This window comes from Ornithorhynchus anatinus, chromosome 15 (assembly GCF_004115215.2).
Source record: "Ornithorhynchus anatinus isolate Pmale09 chromosome 15, mOrnAna1.pri.v4, whole genome shotgun sequence".
Taxonomy (NCBI): Eukaryota; Metazoa; Chordata; class Mammalia; order Monotremata; family Ornithorhynchidae; genus Ornithorhynchus; species Ornithorhynchus anatinus.
In genome coordinates, this window is record NC_041742.1 from 26,035,872 (window position 1) to 26,056,909 (window position 21,038).

General features: G+C 57.4%; 1 protein-coding gene across 1 annotated transcript; it reads right to left on the reverse strand.

Moving 5' to 3' along the window:
• Window positions 1-367: 367 nt before the first annotated feature.
• Window positions 368-19,078, reverse strand: PLCXD1 (phosphatidylinositol specific phospholipase C X domain containing 1). Its single transcript, XM_039914174.1, has 8 exons — window positions 19,051-19,078; window positions 13,058-13,297; window positions 10,215-10,395; window positions 8,401-8,537; window positions 6,931-7,059; window positions 5,498-5,653; window positions 4,460-4,643; window positions 368-711 (listed from the first exon to the last, which is right to left on the reverse strand). The coding sequence occupies exons 2-8, from the start codon at window positions 13,253-13,255 to the stop codon at window positions 368-370; spliced, it is 1,329 nt and encodes a 442-aa protein (XP_039770108.1). The 5' UTR covers window positions 13,256-13,297; window positions 19,051-19,078.
• Window positions 19,079-21,038: the final 1,960 nt, after the last annotated feature.

The following is a 21,038-nucleotide window of genomic DNA, read 5'->3' on the forward strand; positions in this document are numbered from 1 at the left end:
TAGAGTACGGGGAACTCTCCGGGTGCGACCTGAGAGGGGCCGCCTCGCCTCGCTACTCTCCTGATACAACCCAGCCCGCACGCTAGCCTCCTCTAATGCCAACCTTTGCACCGTGCCCCCGTCTCGCCCGCGTCCCGCCTCGGACCCGGAACGCCCTCCTCGAATCCCACCGACAATTCCTCTCCCCCCTTATTGAAGGCCCATCTCCTCCAGGAGGCCTTCCCTGACTACGCCCTCCTTTCCCTTCTGCGTCGCCCTGACCCGCTCCCTTTCCCCATCCACCCCCCCCACCACCACCACCCGTGTCCGTATCTGTCATTTCTAGTCACGTCTCTCTCCCCTGCCCCGTGGGCGGGGAACGCGTCTGTTACAGTATCCCGTCGCCCTCTCCCAGACGCTCAGTCCAGTGCTCCGCACGCGGTGAGCGCCCAGTAACCGCGACCGAACGAACGAACGGCAGACGGAGCCCCGGCCAGGGTTTGAGAAGCTTTTCATTCAGACCGATCACGTCCCCGACAAAATCGTCGAGCCCGACGAAGTCTCCGGCGATGATGTTGATGCACTTGCATCCCGGGCCGGGAATCTGACCCCGAATCCAGGCCTCCAGGCGGGGCAGGTTGGGAAGGGTCATCTTCTTCAAGGATCCGGCCGGGTGGGCCAACACGTACTGCAGGTTTTCCGTCAGGTTGATCCCGGCCACGAAGAGTCCGTCTGAAATGAGACGGGAGACGAGGGGGAGACGTCACCGTTGCGTCGCTCGATCCTCCGGACTGGAACGACGACGATCACTTACGGTATCTGTTAAGCGTTTACTGCGCGCCAGCGACCGTACTGAGCGCTGGCGTGGATACGAGCAAATCGTACCGGACACGGTCCCCGTCCCGCACGGGGCTCTCGGTCTCGACCCCCGTTTTTCAGATGAGGGAACTGAGGCTCAGAGAAGTGAAGCGACTCGCCCACGGTCACACGGGAGACGAGCGGCGGGGCCGGGATTAGAACCCGGGACCCTCTGTCTCCCAGGCCCGGGCTCTACCCGCTAGGCCAGGCTGAAGTGAACCAGGAGACAAAGGGAAGACGTCCCGGTCCCGCCGCGTCACCCTCTAGACAGGAAGCCGTTGCGGGCGGGGACGGTGTCTCTTTATTGTTCTCCTGCACCGCCCCAAGCGCTTAGTACAGTGTCCGTAAGCGCTCGATACATACGACTGAACGACTCCTCCTGTCTCTCCCCTCCCGGAAGGGCACATCTCCCAGAGGCCTTCCCCGAAAGAGGCCCCCTTTCTCCCGGCTCCCTCTCCCTTCTGCCTCGACTACGCGCTTGGACCCGTGACCTGGGAACAGCGCTTGGCACGTAGTGAGCGCTTAAAGGGTAGCCCGGACCAAACGGACCGACAGACAACGGCAGCCTCCGGGTCTCCCCGCTCGCTCCGGCCTCGGAGGGCCCTTCCGCCCGACTGGCTAATCTGAGGGGGGGGGTTGAGGGGTATATCCCCTTCCCCGCCCCACAGCACTGGTGTATATTTGTACTTATTTATTATTCTATTTATTTTACTAATGATATATCTCTGATTCTATTTATCTATTTCGGTGCTATTGACGTCTACTTGTTTCGTTCTGTGGTCTGTCTCCCCCCTTCTGGACTGTGAGCCCGTAGTCGGATAGGGATTTGTCTCTCTCTGTGGCTGAACTGTAATTTCCAAGCGCTCAGTAGAGCGTTCTGCACGCAGTAGGCGCTCAGTAAATACGAATGAACGAACGAGGGGTGGAGAAGGGAAGTTTGGCCGCTGAAGAAGCTGCCGCTTTCCCCGAGGTTTTGAGGAAGTGATTCTCGTGAGTGTCACGAGGAGTGCCATTTTTTTATTTTACCAGTCCTTGGTATGGTATCGTCCCCGCAAGTGCCGTCGATTCAGAGCGGAAAATAATAATGCTGGTATTTGTTAAGCGCTTACACTGTGCAGAGCACCGTTCTAAGCGCCGAGGCAGATGCAGGGTCATCAAGTTGTCCCCCGTGAGGCTCACGGTTAATCCCCATTTTACAGATGAGGGAATTTAGGCCCAGAGACTCGCCCACGGTCACACAGCTGACAAGTGGCGGAGCTGGGATTGGAACCCATGACCTCTGACTCCCAAGCTCGGGCTCTTTCCGCCGAGCCACGAAAATGCCTCCGTAAGGATCTTCCTTCCTCCTCTGGAACTCCGTCCCTTTCCCCTCGACATCTGACAGACCGCCACTCTTAGAGAAGCAGCGTGGCTCAGTGGAAAGAGCCCGGGCTTTGGAGTCAGAGGCCGTGAGTCCGAATGCCAGCTCTGCCACTTGTCAGCTGGGTGACCGTGGGCGAGTCGCTTCACTTCTCTGGGCCTCGGTTCCCTCATCTGTGAAATGGGGATGAAGACCGTGAGCCCCACGTGGGACATCCTGATTCCCCCGTGTCTACCCCAGCGCTTAGAACAGTGCTCGGCACATAGTAAGCGCTTAACAGATACCAACATTATCATCACTCTTCCCACCGTCAACACCGTATTGTCTTTTCATTTGTCTCGGTGTCCGTTAGGCGCTTCCCATGTGCCAGGGACCGTACTAGGCACCGAGATGTATACGTGACCCTCGGATTGGACGCGGTCCCTGCCCGAGCGGGGCTCCCGGGCTTAATCCCCATTTTACAGATGAGGGACGCGGAGAAGTGCAGTGACTTGTCCGGGGTCTCTCGGCGGACAGGCGGCTCCCATCTCCTCCGAGAGGCCTTTCCCCAGCTGAGCTCCCGTCTCCCCTACTTCCCTCTCCCTTCTGCGTCCCCCTTGCATTGGAATCCTTCCCCTCTATCGGCCCCGACCCTCGGCCCCACGGCACTGAGGTCCGTAGCCCGAATTGATTTCTCTCTATTGATTTCAATTCATTTCTTAATCGATTTATTTCTATTAATGCCAGTCTCCCTCTCGGGACTGTCAGCTCGTTGTGGGCGGGGAACGTGTCTACCCACTCCATCTACTTTATATTCGACTATATAACTCTATCTCTGTCCCTAGATATACGCTACTACATAGCTATAGCTAGAATCCATAAGTAGATCTCTATATCTACATCTATCTATATCTATATATATGTAGGTCTATAGAGATCTATGTATATCTAGATATATTTAGAGATATATATAGATGGGTATATCTATATATATATATATATATATATCAATCAGTGGCATTTAGTACATGGTCAGCGCTTAACCAATACCATCGTTATTATTACTGAGCGCTTACTATGTGCAGAGCATCGCACTCAGCGCTTGGGAGAGTTCAGTATAGCAGAGTTATCAGGCACATTCCCTGCCCGTAATGACCTGGCAGTCTAGAGGGGGAGGCAGACAAAAATATGAATGAAGTGTTCGCACGTATCCATCGTATATGTTTATGTGTTTCCATCAACCGATCCATCATACACATATATGTATAAAATTATATATGTGTGTGAGTGTATATTGGCATGACTATAGGTGAACATTGTATTCATCTATATTATAGATATACTCTATATTATATATGTGTGTGTGTGTGTGTATAGATATACATGTACATGTCATGGGTTCGAATCTTGGCCCTGCCACTCGTCAGCTGTGTGACCGTGGGCAAGTCACTTCACTTCTCTGTGCCTCAGTTCCCTCATCTGTAAAATGGGGATTAACTGTGAGCCTCAAGTGGGACAACCTGATAACCCTGTATCTCCCCCGGCGCTTAGAACGGTGCTCTGCACATCGTAAGCGCTTAACAAATACGAACATTATTATTATTATTATTATTACTACTATTATGTGTTTTTATTCATATATCTTATGTGGGTGTGCATTCACTCAACCATATTTATTGAGAGCTTCCTTTGCACAAAGCTCTGTACTAAGCGTTTGGGAGAGGACAGTAGAACAAGAAACGGACCCGTTCCCGCTCATGACGAGCTGACAGTCTAGAGGGGGAGACGGACATTAATAGAAATAAAGAAATATATGGATGAAGAAATTACAGGTATACACAGATACGTGTGTGTGAACTTGGTGAGTCACTTCACTTCTCCGGGCCTCAGTTCCCTCATCTGTAAAATGGGGATTAAGACCGGGAACCCCATGTGGGACAGAAACTGTGTCCGACCTATACATATATTGATATATAAATACATTAGAAAGAGAACACATAAAAATATATAACTTAATTATAAATATAAATGGGATGTATAAAAATATATACTGCATTAAACAATTATGAATGGATGGAATAGAAATTCATATATATAAATAGGTCAGGCACGGTCCCTCTCCCAACCTTTTATTCTACCTATATACCTTCACCTGTAAATGAACAAAATGTTATAATAAAATTAATCTGCTTTCTAAAATAGCCTGGGAATAGAACGTTAAAAGACAACACGGTCAGAGGCCGGTGACGGCCGGCCGGAGGCCGGATCGATGACAGACCCTACCCGGTCGGCCGACGTCTTTCATGGCTTCTAGATAGCGGACGAGGTCGTCGGCCTTGACCTTGTCGCCCCACCAGTAAGGGGCGGCGGGCCAGAGCTCCCGGTGCCCGCTGACCGTCTCCTCGTCCTCGTAGGAGACGACGACCTGGTAGCCCCTCTCCCACAGCTGCTGCAGGCTCCGGAACTCCTGGGACGCAGACAGACGGCGGGGCGATAATAATAATAATAATTACGATGATGAGCACGGCGTCTGTTCAGCTTGCCACGTGCCCGAGCGCCGGGGTAGGTACGGGGCAGCGGGTTGTCCCGCGAGGGGCTCGCGGTCTTCACCCCCATTTCTCCCGTGAGGGAACTGAGGCCCAGAGAAGCAGAGTGACTCGCCCGAGGTCACAGGGCACCAGGCCGTGCCGCTCCTCGGGGGGGTCACGGCCCGGTCGGCCCCGGCCCCTTCCTCTTCTCCCACTCCCTTCTGCGTCGCCCTGACTCGCTCCCTTTATTCACCGGCCCCTCCCGGCTCGGAACGGTGTTCGACACGTCGTGAACGCTCGACGAGTACCATCGAACGACACTCGGCGCGGGGATCGTGGCCAACCTCGTTATCTCGTATCCGCCCCGGTGCTCAGAACAGTGCCCGGCCCACGGTAGGCGCTAGCATCGAAAACAAAAACACGTCCCACTGCGGGGGTCCTTGCAGGTGAAAGCACGGGGCGGAAGACGATAAACTTCAGCGACGGCGACCGCGCCATCCGTGCCGAGCCCTACGCCGAGCACCGAGGTGCGTACGCCCTGATCGGTGTGATCCAGTGGGCGGAACACGGGCCTGGGAGTCGGGAGGACCTGCTCTGTGAGCTCGGGCAGGTCACTTGACTTCCCCGGGCCTCAGTTCCCTCATCTGGAAAATGGGGATGAAGACCGTGAGCCCCACGTGGGACGGGCTTACGAGAGTGCTCGCCATCCTTTACTCTTCTTTATTTGGGGGTTGGTTTTGGTCAATTCGGGGGCTTTTCCCCCGACGCCCCGGCCCCCTCGGCTCACACTCACATCCCGGGGGCAGAGCGTGTCACCGAAGATGTTTTTGATGCAGGAGACGAGATACTGGTGCAGGCCGTCTGTCATCCCCTCAAAATTCCTGCAGGCCAGGATCACCACCTCCTTGGGATGCTGCTGCAGCCATTCCGAGATCTCCGTCAGGGTGTCCTGCGGGGAGAAGCTCGTCACGCTGGGGGCGTCCCGTGGGGAGAAAGCTCGGGACACTCGGTCAGGAGAGCCGTCTCTCCCCCCACTCGTCCCCAGCTCGTCTTTGCCCATCTCTCCCTCACTTCAGTCCCATCTCTCCCCGGTCTCTCCTCTCCCTGTCTCCCCTCTATCCCTCCCCTGCCTCATCCCCGTCTCTCCCCATTCTCTCCTTTCCCCATCTCTCCCCAATCTCTCCCTCGCCTCATCCCCATCCCTCCTCCCTCCAATCAGTCGGTCTGTCCATCGAGCAATCTCTCCCTCAGCCCATCCCCATCTCTCCCCGGTCTCTCTTTTCCCCAACTCTCCCGCTCCCTCTCCCCCCCACCCCCATTTCTCTCACCCCATCCCCATCTCTGCCCAGTTTCCCTTTTCCCATCTCTCCCTCGCCTCATCCCCATCCCTCCTCTCTCCAATCTGTCGATCCATCGAGCAATCTCTCCCTCGCCTCATCCCCATCTCTCCCCGGTCTCTCTTTTCCCCATCTCTCCCTCACCCCATCCCCATCTCCCCATCTCTCTCTCATCCCATCCCCATCTCTGCCCAGTCTCCCCTTTCCCCATCTCTCCCTCGCCTCATCCCCATCCCTCCTCTCTCCAATCTGTCGATCCATCGAGCAATCTCTCCCTCGCCCCATCCCCATCTCCCCTATCTCTCACCCCATCCCCAACTCTGCCCAGTCTCCCCTTTCCCCATCTCTCCCTCGCCTCATCCCCATCCCTCCTCCCTCCAATCGATCGATCGATCCATCAATCAATCTCTCCCTCGCCTCATCCCCATCTCTCCCCGGTCTCTCTCTTTTCCCCATCTCTCCCTCACCCCATCCCCATCTCCCCTATCTCTCTCTCACCCCATCCCCATCTCTTTCCAGGTTCCCCTTTCCCCATCTCTCCCTCGCCTCATCCCCATCTCTCCCCGGTGTCTCTCCTCTCCTCTCCCCCTCTCTCCCTCCTCCGTCTCTCCCCCGACTCTTCGCCCCATCCCCGTCTCTGGCCAGTCTCTCCTTCCCCCTCTCATCCATCTCTTCCCGCCTCATCCCCGTCTCTCCCCCTTCCCTGTCTCTCCCCGCTCTCTTCCCCGCCTCATTCCCGTCTCTCCCCAGTCTCTCCCACGCCTCATCCCCACTTCTCCCCATCCCTCTGGCATTACTACTACTCTCAGTAGCATTAACAGCAGACTCGGTATTCTCGGGGTTGGTATCATTATTATTATTATCATTATTATAAATATTACTATAATACCTCGACCAGGGCAGTGGTGTAGACCATGTGAACGAAGTGCAGGTTCTTCTCCGAGCCGTCCGCCACGTGAGCGATCCTGAGGTCCAGATAGCGGATTCCACAGTCCAGCTGCTCTGTCACGTTCAGCTCCTGCCATCGATAAATCATCAGAACGACCGTCGTCGTCGTGATAGGAAAGGACAGTATTCGTCAGGAGCTTACTCTGTGCCGGGCACTTGGGATGGAGACGCCGTAACTCACTGGCTCTATATTCCAGGAACTGTAATAATCATAATAGCCGCGGCATTCGCTAGGCGCTTACTCTTTGCTCTCTACACAGGGCTCTCCACGCCGTAGGCGCTCAGCAAATACGAACGAGTGAATATGCTAACAACTGGGGAAGGTACAGTCGGTCAACGGTATTTCTTAGCCCTTACTAGGCGCGTCGCACTGTATTAAGCACCTGGGGAGAGTAAAATACAACAGAATTGGCAGATTCGTTCCCCGCCCGTGGGGAGTCACTAACCCACTGAGGTTCCGGCCTCAATTATATCCATCAATCGGTGGTATTTACCGAGCGCTCAGAGTATGCGGAACCGTGGACCGAGCGCTTGGGAGAGCACAACCTAACAATCGACGGGCACGCTCCCCGCCCACAGCGAGCCGACGGTCTGGAGGGGGAGACCCGAGCGGATGAGACGGAGGTTGGGTCGGCCTGGAGGATCTAGCGAGAGGCAGCGTGGCGTAGTGGAGAGGGCCCGGGAGTCAGAGGACCTGGGTTCTAATCCCGGCTCCGCCACTCGTCTGCTTGCGTGACGCTGGGCGAGTCGCTTGGCTCCCCCGGGCCTCAGTTCCCTCATCGGTCAAATGGGGAGAAACTCGCGTGGGTCAGGGACCGTGTCCGACCCGATCACCTTGTGTCTACGCCGGCGCTCAGAACGGGGCCTGGCACGTAGTAGGTGCTTAACCATTACCACAGAGAAAAAGGAAGAGGACTCGGGCGACACAGAGTCAACTAAGCCAGCAATCGATCCATCGATCGACCACTGCAGGCAGGACCGGCTCCGGGGTCGGGCCAGTGTGAGGTAAAAAATAACCGGAACGATCATAAAAATAATGATAATAATAACAGCAGTGTCGAAGCACTTACTACGTCCCAAGCACTATACTAAACACTGCGGTAGATAGAATACCTTCGGATCGGATTGCCTCCTCTCTCCCCTCCTTCTCTCCCCCTCTTTCCTCACTCCTTTCCCATCTCTCTGGGTCTGTCCCCGCTCTCTCCCCTCTGCCCCCGGGGCACGTGGAAGCGGGGCCAAGCCGAACCCGGGGCCGGACAGGTCGGGGACGGCGGCACGAGGGAGACACGGGGGAGGGGCGGCCCCGGCCGGCCCCCGACCCCCGAGCTGCGGCCCGGCGGCTCCTTATCGGGCGACGGGGACCGCCCCGAGAAGGCCGTTCGGAGCTCGCGGGCCCAAGGAGGCGGATTACCTGGGTCACGGACCATTTCAGGACCACCGGGCGGGCGATGCAGGGGGCCACTCTGTCCAGAAACCGCAACAGCTTCGATTCGTTCTTGGACACGGGGGAGTTCCTGTTCAAGCAGTAGGTCATCGTGTCGTGGCTCCCTAAAAACCGGAGGGGGAAACCCCTTCCATTTCCAGCCGCCGGTTTGCCTCCAGACCACTCTCCAGGGCTGGGTGAAATCAACAAAAAGCGCCCGGACACTCCTGGCTCTCCTGGGGAGGGGCTATTTAACCCGCCATCCTTCTCTGGAAGACTTGGGAAAAGCAGTAACCCGGGGTATTTACTAAGCAGCGTGGCCTAGTGGAAAGAGCACGGGCCTGGAGGTTAGAGGTGATCCAGAAAGTAACCCGGTGTGGGCAGGGAATGCGTCTATTTTCCTATCGTCCTCCTCCAAACGCTTAGTACAGTGCTCTGCACACGGTAAGCGCTCAATAAATACAACCGAACCAATGATTGAAGGCGAGTATTAGAACCCAGGTCTCCTTTAGTGGTCTTCGTCAGGCGCTTACTACGTGCCGGGCACCGTTCTAAGCGCTGGGGTGGATACCGGATTATCGGGTAGGAGACGGTCCGTACCCCGTGTAAAAATCGTAATATTAACGATGATAATCGGGGTACTCGTTAAGCGCTTACTATGGGCCAGGCACCGTGGACTAAGAGAAGCAGCGTGGCTCATTGGAAAGAGCCCGGGCTTGGGAGTCAAGAGGTTGCGGGTTCTAGAGAAGCAGCGTGGCTCGGTGGAAAGAGCGTGGGCTTGGGAGTCGGAGGTCACGAGTTCGAATCCCAGCTCTGCCACTTGTCAGCTGGGTGACTGTGGGCGAGTCACTTCACTTCTCAGTGCCTCGGTTACCTCATCTGTAAAATGGGGATTAACCGTGAGCCTCACGTGGGACGACCCGATTACCCTGTATCTACCCCAGCGCTTAGAACGGCGCTCGGCACATAGTAAGCGCTTAACAAATGCCAACGTTATTATTAATCCCCCCACCGCCACTTGCCAGCCGTGTGACTTCGGGCAAGTCACTTCTCTGTGCCTCCGTTACCTCATCTGTCAAATGGGGATTAAAACTGTGAGCCCCACGTGGGACAACCTGATCACCTTGTATCCCCCAGCGCTTAGAACAGTGCTTTGCACATAGTAAGCGCTTAACAGATACCACCATCTATTTATTTACGAAACGCTCGCGGGGGACAGAAACAAATCAGGTTGGACCCAATCCCCGCCCCACATGGCTTTCCCAGTCGTAATCCCCTTTTTTCAGAGGAGGGAACTGAGGCCCAGGAGAAGCAAAGCGGCTCGCCCGAGGTCCCACGGCAGACGGGTGGCGGGGCCAGGACTAGAACCCAGGTCTTCTCAACTCCTAGGCCCGGCCTCTTCCCGCGGGGCCGCGCCGCTAGCTCCTGACTGCCAAGCCCGGGGTTCCTGACCCCGTCAGAAGTCCGGAAATGGCCACTCGAGGGCTAGCTTTGTTCTGGGCGGGCGTTGATGTGGAATCCTCGGGGCAGGGGGCCAAAGGGTGACCACGGCGAGAGGGAGGGCCGGGACGGTGCGTTCCGACGGGCCGGGGGCCGGGGGTCCTATTCCTCTCCGGGGAGGAGGGGTCTGACCCCGGCCCGGCCCCCTGACAGGCGGGCGAGACCCCCTTCGGTTCCCGCCGTCTCCTCGTCCGTAAAGCTGGGGCGTCGCCGGGGGCCGGGGACGGGAGGAGGGAGCGCCGGAGGAGGAGCAAGAGGGACGGGAGAGGACGGAGGGAGACGAGAGGCCGTTAGCCCCCGACCTGGAATGGAGAGGTGGTGAAGCGGGACGGTCCGGAGCCGGGGGGGCAGCTCGGCCATCCAGTTCTCGTGCTTCTTCCGCCCCGCCGTCCTGCCGGGCGCGGAGGCCGGCGCCGAGCCCATCGGGGTCCCCGCCACGACGCCCCCTGCGATGGGCAGAAAGCAGGACGGGGAGGAAGAGGCCTAGGGGGAAACGGAATAATAATCACGGTCCCGGCTAGGCGCTTACTATGTGCCGAGCACTGTCCTAAGAAGAGGCAGGAGTCCTCCGGCCCGGCGGCGGCCCTGCCTGTGGTGTTATTCTCTCGTCCGCTCCCAGGCGCCCCGCACCCGGCGAGCGCTCCGGAAATACCGCCGGCCGACTGAGGATTAAAACCGCGAGCCCCACGTGGGACGGGGACTGCGTCCGACCCGGTTATTCCGTGATCCGCCCCGGTGCTTAGTACTGCGCCCGGGAAATGGTAAGCGCTTAGCAAATACCAAACACAGAAACCAAACATCACACGCACACCTCGGTCCGGCCAACGGGGTGAGTCAACCGGAAGAGCCTCCCCCTGCTGATCCCACAGCTCTGACTGCCAGCCCAAGAATGTCGAGGCGACTTCTTCCTCCGGCCACCGGCTCCTCGCCCCGTCCCTCCTCCTTCAGGACAGGAGCGGGAGACGGCAAGGAATCGACCATTTACTGAGCGCTTATTGGGTGCAGAGCACTTGGGAGAGGACAGAACGACGGAGTGGTAAAAACACCCCGATCTCTCTCTCACACACACACACACACAAAAATCCCTCACCCACTAATCCCGTCTAGCCCACCTCCCCCCGCTGAACGGCGCCGGGTCTTCCTTCCTCCTTACGGGCAAGGGCGCAGCCCAGCGCTCCGCACGTAGTAGGCGCCGCCGTAAATGCCGTCGAGCGACCGATCGATCCTAGGTCCCCGGAGGCACGGACCATTTCCGACCTCCCCTGCGCCGCCCCTTGCGAGAAACGCACGGCTCCCGCGGGGAGTCCGTCGGCCAATCCTATTTCTTGAGCGCTTACTGTGTGCTGAGCGCTGTACTCAGCGCTGGGGGAATGTGCTGCGGCAATCAACGGACCCACCCCCTGCCCGCAACGAGTCGACAGTCTAGAGAGGCGGCGTGGCCTAGCGGAAAGAGCACGGGCCTGGGAGTCGGAGGACCCGCGTCCTAATCCGGGGACGTGCCACGTGCCGGTCGGGTGACCTCGAGCGGGTCGCTTCGCTTCACGGGGCCTCGGTTTTCCTCATCTGTGAAACGGGGGTGAAGACGGTGAGCCCCACGTGGGACGGGGACTGGGTCCAACCCTGCATCCAGCCCAGTGCTTAATACAGTGCCTGGCGCATAGTAAGTCTTTAGCAAATGCCATTTTTAAAAAGTCTCTGAGCTCTTAGTAATACTAATAACATTTTAAATGGTATTTTTTAAGCCCTCACTTGAGGCACGTACAAGATAATCAGGTAAAACGGAGGCCCTGGCCCACGTGGGGCTCCCAGTCTTCATCCCCATTCGACAGATGCGGGGACCGAGGCCCGGAGAGGTGAAGTGACTCGCCCGAGGTCGCACAGCAGACGGGTGGCGGAGCAGGGATTAGAACCCAAGTCCTTCTGACTTCCAGGCTCTAGCCTCTCTTCTCGTTAGGTGCCTACTCTGGGTCGAGCCCTGTTCTAAGCGCCGGGGTGGGTACAGGCTAAGAGGTTGGACTGAAGCCCTGTCTTACCTCAGTTTCCCCACCTTTGACCCGGGAATCGTGCCACCTTCTCCTGCCCGCCTCCCAGAGTGCTATTCAGCTAAAACAAGAAATGCCAAGAATCGTCGTGGCGTTTGGGCGTCGCTTACCGTGTGCCAAGCCCTGCGTACCGAGCGCCGGGGTCAATACGAGGGGGTCAGACAATCTCTGTTCCACACGGGGCTCGGCATCTTAAGGGGGGGAGGGCGATCGGGTATTTAACGGAGCCCGGGCCTGGGAATCCAGGCCCCGCCGCCCGTCCGCCTCCTGACCCTGGGCGAATCCCTTCACTTCTCCGGACCCCAGTTCCCTCCACTGTCAAATGGGGACGAAGACTGTGAGCCCCATGTGGGACAGGGACGGCCCGGCACACAGGAAGCGCTTAACAAATACCACAGCGATGATTAGTGTCATCGTCGTTCGTATGACTTGGGAATGCCCATTTTACGGATGAGGAGACTGAGGCCCAGAGAAGTGACTTGCCCGCATTTAGGGGTGACCCCGAAACCTCAGGTGCGATATTATTTCAAGTTAGTAAGGCTCTCCTCCCTACCCACAGACCCGCGCGCCATCGCTGAGTACGGACTGCGTTCAGAGCACGATGTTGAGCACTCGGCGCAGTACGTCGGAGTCGGCGGACAGAACTCCCGCCGTCGAGGCGTTTAAACCTCTTTCCCACACGTAACCTGGATCTCCCGATCGATCGATCGGTGGTATTTACTGAGCGCTGACTGCGCGCAGGGCCCCGTACCGAACTCTTGGGAGAGGACCACAGAACAGTCAACAGACCCATTCCCTGCCCGCGAGACCGACGCTACTAGAAATGAACACGGGACGGAGAAGGATTTCAGTGCAGCGGGGCCGGGGGAGCGGGGGATGACGGGAATACAAGAGCGGCTGTCGCGTCCCCATTTGGCAGAGGAGGGGACCGAGGCCCGGAGAAGCGAGGCGACTCACCCGAGGTCACGCAGCGGACCGGAGGCAGAGCCGGCGTGGGAACCCGGGTCCCTCGGGCCCGGGGCTCTTCCCGCTAGGCTACGCCGCTTCCTTGACTTTCTGGCCAGGGATTATTTCTAATTTCTCATTCTGGCTCTGGCACTTACTTTGCAGGGCGCGGGGCGGTGAGGGGGTCTTGGCCTCCGCTGGTTGTGCCGAGAGGAAGGTGACCTGGTTGGACCCTGGGCTTCCTCCTCCTCCTCCTGCTCTCTTCCTCTGCTTGAGGATCCTCTGACTCCTCTGCTGCCGTTCTGCTCCTCCTCTTCCTCCTCCTCCTCTAGCTCCTCCTTCTCTCGCTCCTTCATTCGTCCGATCGTACTTATGGAGGGACTACTGTGTCCAGAGCACTGTAATAATGATAATGTTGGTATTTGGTAAGCGCTACGTGCAGGGCCCTGTTCTAAGCGCTGGGAGAGATGCAGGGTCATCAGGTCGTCCCACGTGGGGCTCACGGTCTTCATCCCCATTTTACAGATGAGGGAACCGAGGCACAGAGAAGTACTGAGCACTTGGGAGAGGACGCTACAACAATAATGATAATGACGACGGCACCTGTCGAGCGCTCACTATGTGCAAAGCACGGTTCCCTGCGACGAGCTCCCGGTCTACAGCCCTACGAATAAATCAGTGGACACGAGCGGCGCGGGGCTGGGAGGAGGGCGATGGATAAAGGGAGAGAGTCGGGGCGACGCAGAAGGGAGCGGGAGAAAAGGGGGGGCTGCGCCGGGGAAGCCCTCCCGGAGGAGACGGGCTTTCCCTAAAGCGTCCAAGACGGTCGACGTCCGTCAGACCTGAGGAGGGAGGCCGTCCCGGGCCGGAGGCGCGGGCGAGGGGTCGGCGGGGAGGCAGACGAGACGGAGGCCCGGCGGGGAGGTCGGCGCTAGAGGGGCGGGCCGGGTCGGAGAAGGAGAGGGGCGAGGTGAGGTAGGACGGGGGCCGGGGGATGGGGCGGAAGGCCGTCGGCGAGGCGTTCCCGGCGGAGGCGGACGGACGACCGCCGGAGAGTTTCGAGGAGCGGGGCGACGTGTCCCGAACGTTGGAGAAACGATCGGGGCAGCGGCGTGAAGCGTGGACGGGAGCGGGGAGGGCCAGGAGGTTGGGAGGTCGGCCGGGAGGCTGCTGCGCTCGTCCAGGCGGGAGAGGAGGAGCCATGTATGGACTTATCGGCGTGCGGAGATGAATGATAACGATGGCATTTATTACACGCTTACTGTCTGCCAGCCCTATGCCGATCGCTGACGTCGACAGGAGGCTATGAGATCGGACCGGGTCCTCAGCCCACGCGAAACTCGCCGTCTCTCTCATTCCCATTTCCCGGATGAGGAAACCGAGGGCCGGATCATTTCGGCGTCTTGCCCACGCGGCGGGGCGGTGGCGGAGCTGGGCCTTTTTTTTTTTTTTCCGGTTATGTGTGGAGCGATTACTCCGTGCCAGGCGCTGCGCTAGACGCCGGGGTGGTTAGAAGCTAATGGGTCCCTGTCCCACGTGGGGCTCCCACTCTTCACCCCCGTTTTCCAGATGAGGGAACAGAGGCCCAGAGAAGTGAGGCGACTCGCCCGAGGTCACCGAGCCGACGGAGCCGGGATGAGAACCCGGGGCCCTCTGCCTCCCGGGGCCTGGCTCTGACCATTAGGCCGCGCCGCTCCTCCCGGCCTCAATCTCCGACCTCTTCCCCCTCCCCCGTCCCGTGCTCTTTCCGCCGGGCCGCGGAAGCTGCGGATGGAGAACGGGGAGGCCAGGAAAGCGGTGTGGCCTAGTGGGAGGAGCCCGGGCCTGCGCCTCCGAAGGACCCGGGTTCTAAACCCGGCTCCGTCCGCTGCGTGACCCTGGGCGAGTCACTTCGCTTCTCGGTGCCTCGGTTCTCTCATCTGGAAAACGGGGTTTCGATCCCTGTTCTCGGGCTGTGACGGGGACTGTGTCCGGCCTGATTACTTTGAATCTACCCCAGTGTTTAGAACAGTGCCTGGCACCTATAAAGACTTAATAAGTCTCTGGGCAGCCCCGGAAACAGCGTGGCTCAGTGGAAAGAGCCCGGGCTTCGGAGTCAGAGGTCACGGGTTCGACTCCCGCCTCTGCCACTTGTCAGCTGTGTGACCGTGGGCGAGTCGCTGGACTTCTCTGGGCCTCAGTTCCCTCATCTGGAAAATGGGGATTAACTGTGAGCCCCACGTGGGACAACCTGATCACCCCGTACCTACCCCAGCGCTTAGAACAGTGCTATGTACATAGTAAGCGCTTAACAAATACCAACATTATTAAACAGGATGATATTAGGCCAGCAAGATTCTGTGTGTGCTTTGCACAGAGTAAGCACTCAATGAATACCACTGAATAATTGGGATTTATATACCCAAAGGCAAATAAGAATAATAAGTGTTTCTTTCAGCGCCTACTATGTACCGAGCACTGTGTTAGGTACAACACGAGTAAATCCACCCCGGTCTCTGCCTCTCATGGGATTCACGCCCTAAGATTAGAAAGGAGGAGCAGCGTGGTTTAGTGGAAAGGGCCTGGGAGTCAGAGGTCGTGGGTTCGAATCCCCGCTCTCCCGCTTGTCAGCTGTGTCTCCTTGGGCGAGTCCCTTCACTTCCCTGTGCCTCAGTGACCTCATCTGCAAAATGGGGATTAAGACCGTGAGCCCCACGTGGGACAACCTGATTACCGGGTATCTCCCCCAGCACTTAGAACAGTGCTCGGCACATAGTACGCGCTTCACAAATACCAAAATTATTATTATTATTATTATTATTATTACCCCAGTGCCGTGTGACTTTCCGCAAGCCCCTTGCCCTCTCGGGGCCTCAGGGACCTCATCCGTAAAACGGGGACTGAGACTGTGAGCCCCGCGTGGGACGGCCTGGTAACCTCGGCGCTTAGAACAGTGCCCGGCACACAGTGAGCGCGTCACAAACGCCATCGGAAGAATAAAAAGAAAAGGCAAAGAAATGAAAAAAAAACAAGTACCAGAAAAAAGAGGGTCTTTGGAGACTCTTCCCAGCTCCGTTTTTCTAAGACACGGAGAGGGAGGGAGGGAAGAGGAGGGTCCAGGGGAAAAGCAAACAGATTAACTGGAAAAAGAGTTTGCACACAGTCATCTCCACCCTCTCTTCTCTTGGAGAAGGAGAGGCCTCTCGTGGAACGCGAAGAGGTTTGCTGAAACCTCCCCAAACTTAAACCCCTTATTGGCCTGACCAAAGGCCAAAGGAGCCATGAAGGGAGAGAGAAACGGCGGACCGATTATATAACGACACTTACTGAGCGCCCACTGCATGCGGAGCGCCGCGCTAACCGCCTGGGAGAGTCCCATCCGACAGTCGGATTTTTTGAGCGCTTTCTGCGGGCATTCATTCGTTCCTTCGACCGGATTTAGGGAGCGCTTACCGTGTGCAGAGCACTGGACTCGGCGATTGGAAAGGTAGAGGTACAAGGTTAGAGGGTAACAATACGAGGAGTAATTATACTTGTAGTTTGTTCAAATGAAAAAAAAATTAGGCCGTGAGCCTCGAGCGGGAGAGGAACTGGGTCGGACAGGATTAAACTCTAACCACCCCCAGCGTTTAGAACAGTGCTTGACACACAGTGAGGGCTTAAGGAATACAACGATAATAGCTTAATAGAGGGGGGATCGGACATTAGTAATTAGTATTTCTCTAAGGGATCTTTGATCCGCCCTTGGGAGATCCAGGCGTTCAAAACAGTGCTTGACACACGTATCCGCTTGTCAGCTGGGTGACTGTGGCCTTGTCACTTCACTTCTCTGGGCCTCAGTCCCCTCATCTGTAAAATGGGGCTGAAGACTGGGAGCCTCACGTGGGACAACCTGGATTACCCTGTATCTACCCCAGCGCTTAGAACGGTGCTCGGCACATCGTGAGCGCTGAACAAATACCGACATTATAATAATGATAATAATAGAGTTGGTATTCGTTTAAGCGCTTACGATGTGCCGAGCACTGTTCCGAGCGCTGGGGGAGATACAGGGTATTCAGGTGGAGGGCACAGTCTCCATCCCCATTTTCCAGATGAGGGAACTGAGGCACAGAGACGTGAAGTGATCGGCCCAAGGTCACACGGCAGACAGGCGGCAGAGCCGGGATTCGAACCCCCGACCTCTGACTCCCAAGCCCGGGCTCTAACGCTGCTTTTCACATAGTGAGCGCTTACGGAATATAATAATAATCTAGTTTAATAGAGGGAGAGGCAGACATGAGCATTTCCCTACAAGATCTTCGATCCCCCTCTTGGGAGATCTTCAATTTTTTAACACAGCCGCCCTTCCCCTTGGGAGAGGATTTCTCCACTCCCTCGTCTGCCGGGCCTGGGAGTCGGAAGACCTGGGTTCTAATCCCACCTCCGCCGTTTGTCTGCCGCGTGACGTCGGCCCGGTCACTTGGCTCCTCGATGCCTCTGCTTTCTCAGCTGTAAAATGGGGGATCGAATCCTTCTCCCTCTTACCTAGACTGTGAGCCCCATGCGGGACAGGGATGGTGTCCAACCTGGTGAGCCTGTGTCTACCCCGGCGTTTAGTACAGCGCCTGGCACACAGTGAGCGCTTAAGGAATCCCCTAAAATTGAAAAAAGTGTGAAGCACGGAGTGGAGGCCTGGAGGTGCGGGCTGCTCTTAGATCAGCCGGTGGAGGGGAGAAGGACATTCAAAGTGTAAGACAGAGTAGTCTCCACCCCCAGTCCAACCTGATGAGCTTGTAGCTACCCCGGCGTTTAGTACAGCGCCTGGCACACAGTGAGCGCTTAAGGAATACCCTAAAACTGAAAAAACGAAGCGTGAAGCACAGGGTGGAGGCTGGGAGGTGGTCTTTGATCAGCCGGTGGAGGGGAGAAGATTCCAAGTGTAAGTCAGAGTAGTCTCCACCCCCAGTCCAACCTGATGAGCTGTAGCTACCCCGGCGTTCAGTACAGCGCCCGGCACACAGTGAGCGCCTAAAGAATACCACAGAATTTGGAGGCCGGGAGGTGCAGGCTGGTCTCGGATCAGCCGGCGGGTGGAGGGGAGAAGGAGATTCAGAGAGTAAGACAAAATAACACCCCAGCGCCTGACACACAGTAATCGCTTAACAGATACTATAAAATTGAAAAAATCCAAGCGTGAAGCACAGCCTGGAGGCCAGGAGGTGCAGGCTGGTCTCAGATCGAAGGGTGGGGAGGAGGGTGGAGGGGAGAAGGAGATTCAGAGAGTAAGACAAAGTAGTTTCCACCCCCATTCCAACCTGATGAGCTTTCATCTACCCCGGGGCGTTTAGTACAGAGCCTGACACACGGTAAGCGCTCAACAAATACCATAAAATGGAAAAAATCCAAGCGCGAAGCACAGCGCGGAGGCCAGGAGGTGCAGGCTGGTCTCAGATCAAAGCTGGGGGGAGGTGGGGGGAGGGGAGAAGGAGACTCAGAGTCGAAGACAAAGCGGTTCCCACCCGCAAGGATCGGAGGCGGCCGGGGATGGCAAACATACAATGGGAGGAAGGGCGAAAATCGGGCAGAGAACTGATAAAATCTAATGTAAGCGGAACATTCCCGGGGTCAAGAGTGAAAAGGTGAAGCAGAGCAAACAAGTGGGGAAGGAGGTGGGGCAGGGGGGAGGGCTCGGGCTGCGGAAAGCTAGGCGGAGGTGGTTGGGGGAGTCCTTTCCTGCCGCGTGACCTTGGGCGGGTCACTAAGCCTCTCTGGGCCTCAGTTTCCCCCTCTGCGAAATGGGGATCGAGACCGGGGCAGCCCCATTTGTCTGTCTCCACCCCGGCGCTTGGTATGGCCGTAAGCGCTTGATGAATACCTTAATTATTATGAAATAGCATTAAAAAAATAACCCAAGCGGGCCCCCCGGCCAGGCACACGTTTGGGCTCAAGATACGATAGCTGGGGGGGGGCCTGGGGTTCCGGACTCCCGTCGTCATCGCAAATGGCTCCATCGGTGCTACTTACTGAGCGCTTGCTGAGGCTTCTGAGGGTCTCGGGGCCCCTCCCCTGAGCCCAAGGGGGAGAAAGGGCGAGAGGCAGCGTCCGGGCCTGGAAGCCGGAGGGACCCGGGTCCTCATCCCGGCCCCGCCGCTGGTCTGCTGGGTGACCCTGGACGAGTCGCTTCGCCTACCTGGAGAAGCGGCGCGGCTCAGTGGAAAGAGCCCGGGCTCGGGAGTCTGAGGTCACGGGTTCGAATCCCAACTCTGCCACTTGTCAGCTGTGTGACCGTGGGCGAGTCACTTCACTTCTCTGCGCCTCAGTGACCTCATCTGTAAAATGGGGATGAAGACCGTGAGCCCCACGTGGGACGACCCGATTCCCCTGTGTCTACCCCAGCGCTTAGAACGGCGCTCTGCACACAGTAAGTGCTTACCAAATACCAACATTTTTATTATTTACTATTAAACGGGGGATTGAACCCTCCTGGCTTGGACTGTGAACGGGGACTGGGTCCAACCCGATTATCCGGTCACTTCCCCGGCGGTCAGACACAGAGCAGGTGCCGGATAAATGCCACTAAAATCGTAATTTCTTGTTCTTGCCCGTCTCCCCCGATTAGACTGTAAACCCGTCAAAGAGCGGGGACTGTCTCTATCTGTTACCGATTGGTACATTCCAAGCGCTTAGTACAGTGCTCCGCACGTAGTAAGCGCTCAATAAATACTATTGAATGAATGAATGAAACGGTCCGACTGGGATGACGGGTTTTCCCATCGAGGGAGAGAGGGCCGCCCGTCTCATCCGTGTCCCCGACGCTAGCAAAATCCTGTTGGTTGGGCAGCACTGAGACTCCATCTATCACTCAAAAAACTCAGCTGAACCTCCACTTTATTTTTAATAGTGATTATTAAGTACCTGATAGGGGCCAGGCATTAAGCCCGGGGTAGGTAGAAGCCGAACACCTCCTCAGCTTAGCTGGGTTAGAGTCCCAGTAATCGGAGAATCACATTAAGAGAAGCAGCCTGGCCCGGTGGCAAGAGCTCGGGCTTGGGAGAGGTCGTGGGTTCGAATCCCTGCTCCGCCGCCTGTCGGCCGTGTGACTTTCTCTTTGCCTCGGTTCCCTCATCTGGAAAATACGGTTTAAGACGGTGAGCCCCACGTGGGACAACCTGATGACCCTGCACCTACCCCGGCGCTTAGAACAGTGCCTGGCACGTAGTCAGCGCTTAACAAAAACCGTCATTATCATTATTAGTAATCGGGTCCCTCCCCCAAGCCCCCAAGGGCCGTCCGGACCCCAACGATTCCTCAACTTTGGACCCCTGCAAACACCACAGGCTCCGGACTCTGCCAACCTCCCTACTCCCGAGCGTTCGACGCAGCGTGCCGCACGCGGTCAGGCGCTCAATAAATACGGTCGAACCAATACCGTGTCCGGATCGATCGGCGTCTACCTCTCCCCCGGCTTCCGGATCCGGAGAAGCCCGGGCCGATTCCGCCTCGGCGGCTCTGACCTCCGCAAACCGGATCCCTCCGCCCCGTCGACTCTCGCTGGCGTCCTCGGAGGGTTAACCCAGATCCTTCCCGCTTCCGCCGACGTCCGGGGAAGACCGAGGCCTGGAGAGACGCGTCCCGCGGCGGGAGAGAAGGAAGTTACATTAAAGTCCGTCTCCCCCTCTGGACTGTCGGCTCGCCGCGGGCAGGGAAACGTGTCCGTCGATTGTTCTGTTGGACTCGCCCAAGGGCTTAGCCCAGTGCCCTGCACCCGGTCAGCGCTCGACAAACAGGACTGAACGAACGGTAGCGGCTTGGACGTAGACGGTGGATCCCAGCGATGTCGCGAAGGACAGGAACTATTGAATACGGGGGTCGAACGAGCGAGAGGCGTGGAGGAGGACGCCAAGGCGAGGGGCTCGGGGGGCGGGATGGACGGCGGCGCCGTCTACCCTGACGGGAAAGTCACGGAGGGGACGGGGTTTGGGTGGGAAGACGAGGAGTTCCGTTTCGGAGAGGTGAAACTTGGGGCGACGGGAGGACAGCCGAGTGGAGGGGTCTAGAAGGCAGGGGGAGATGCCAGATCGCGGAGAGGGAGAGAGATGGACGGTCCGGGGGTGCAGCCGCGGAGAGGCGGAAACACACAAACGCACACGGGCGCACAAACACAGACACGGGTTGAGA

Coding starts and splice junctions, on each gene's coding strand:
- PLCXD1 (XM_039914174.1), bottom strand. CDS start 13,255: ATGAAGGAGCGAGAGAAGGAGGAGCTAGAGGAGGAGGAGGAAGAGGAG. Junction 10,396..13,057: donor ACCGCCCCGCGCCCTGCAAA/GTAAGTGCCAGA, acceptor GTTTCCCCCTAG/GCCTCTTCCTCCCCGTCCTG. Junction 712..4,459: donor GAAAGACGTCGGCCGACCGG/GTAGGGTCTGTC, acceptor GTCTCATTTCAG/ACGGACTCTTCGTGGCCGGG.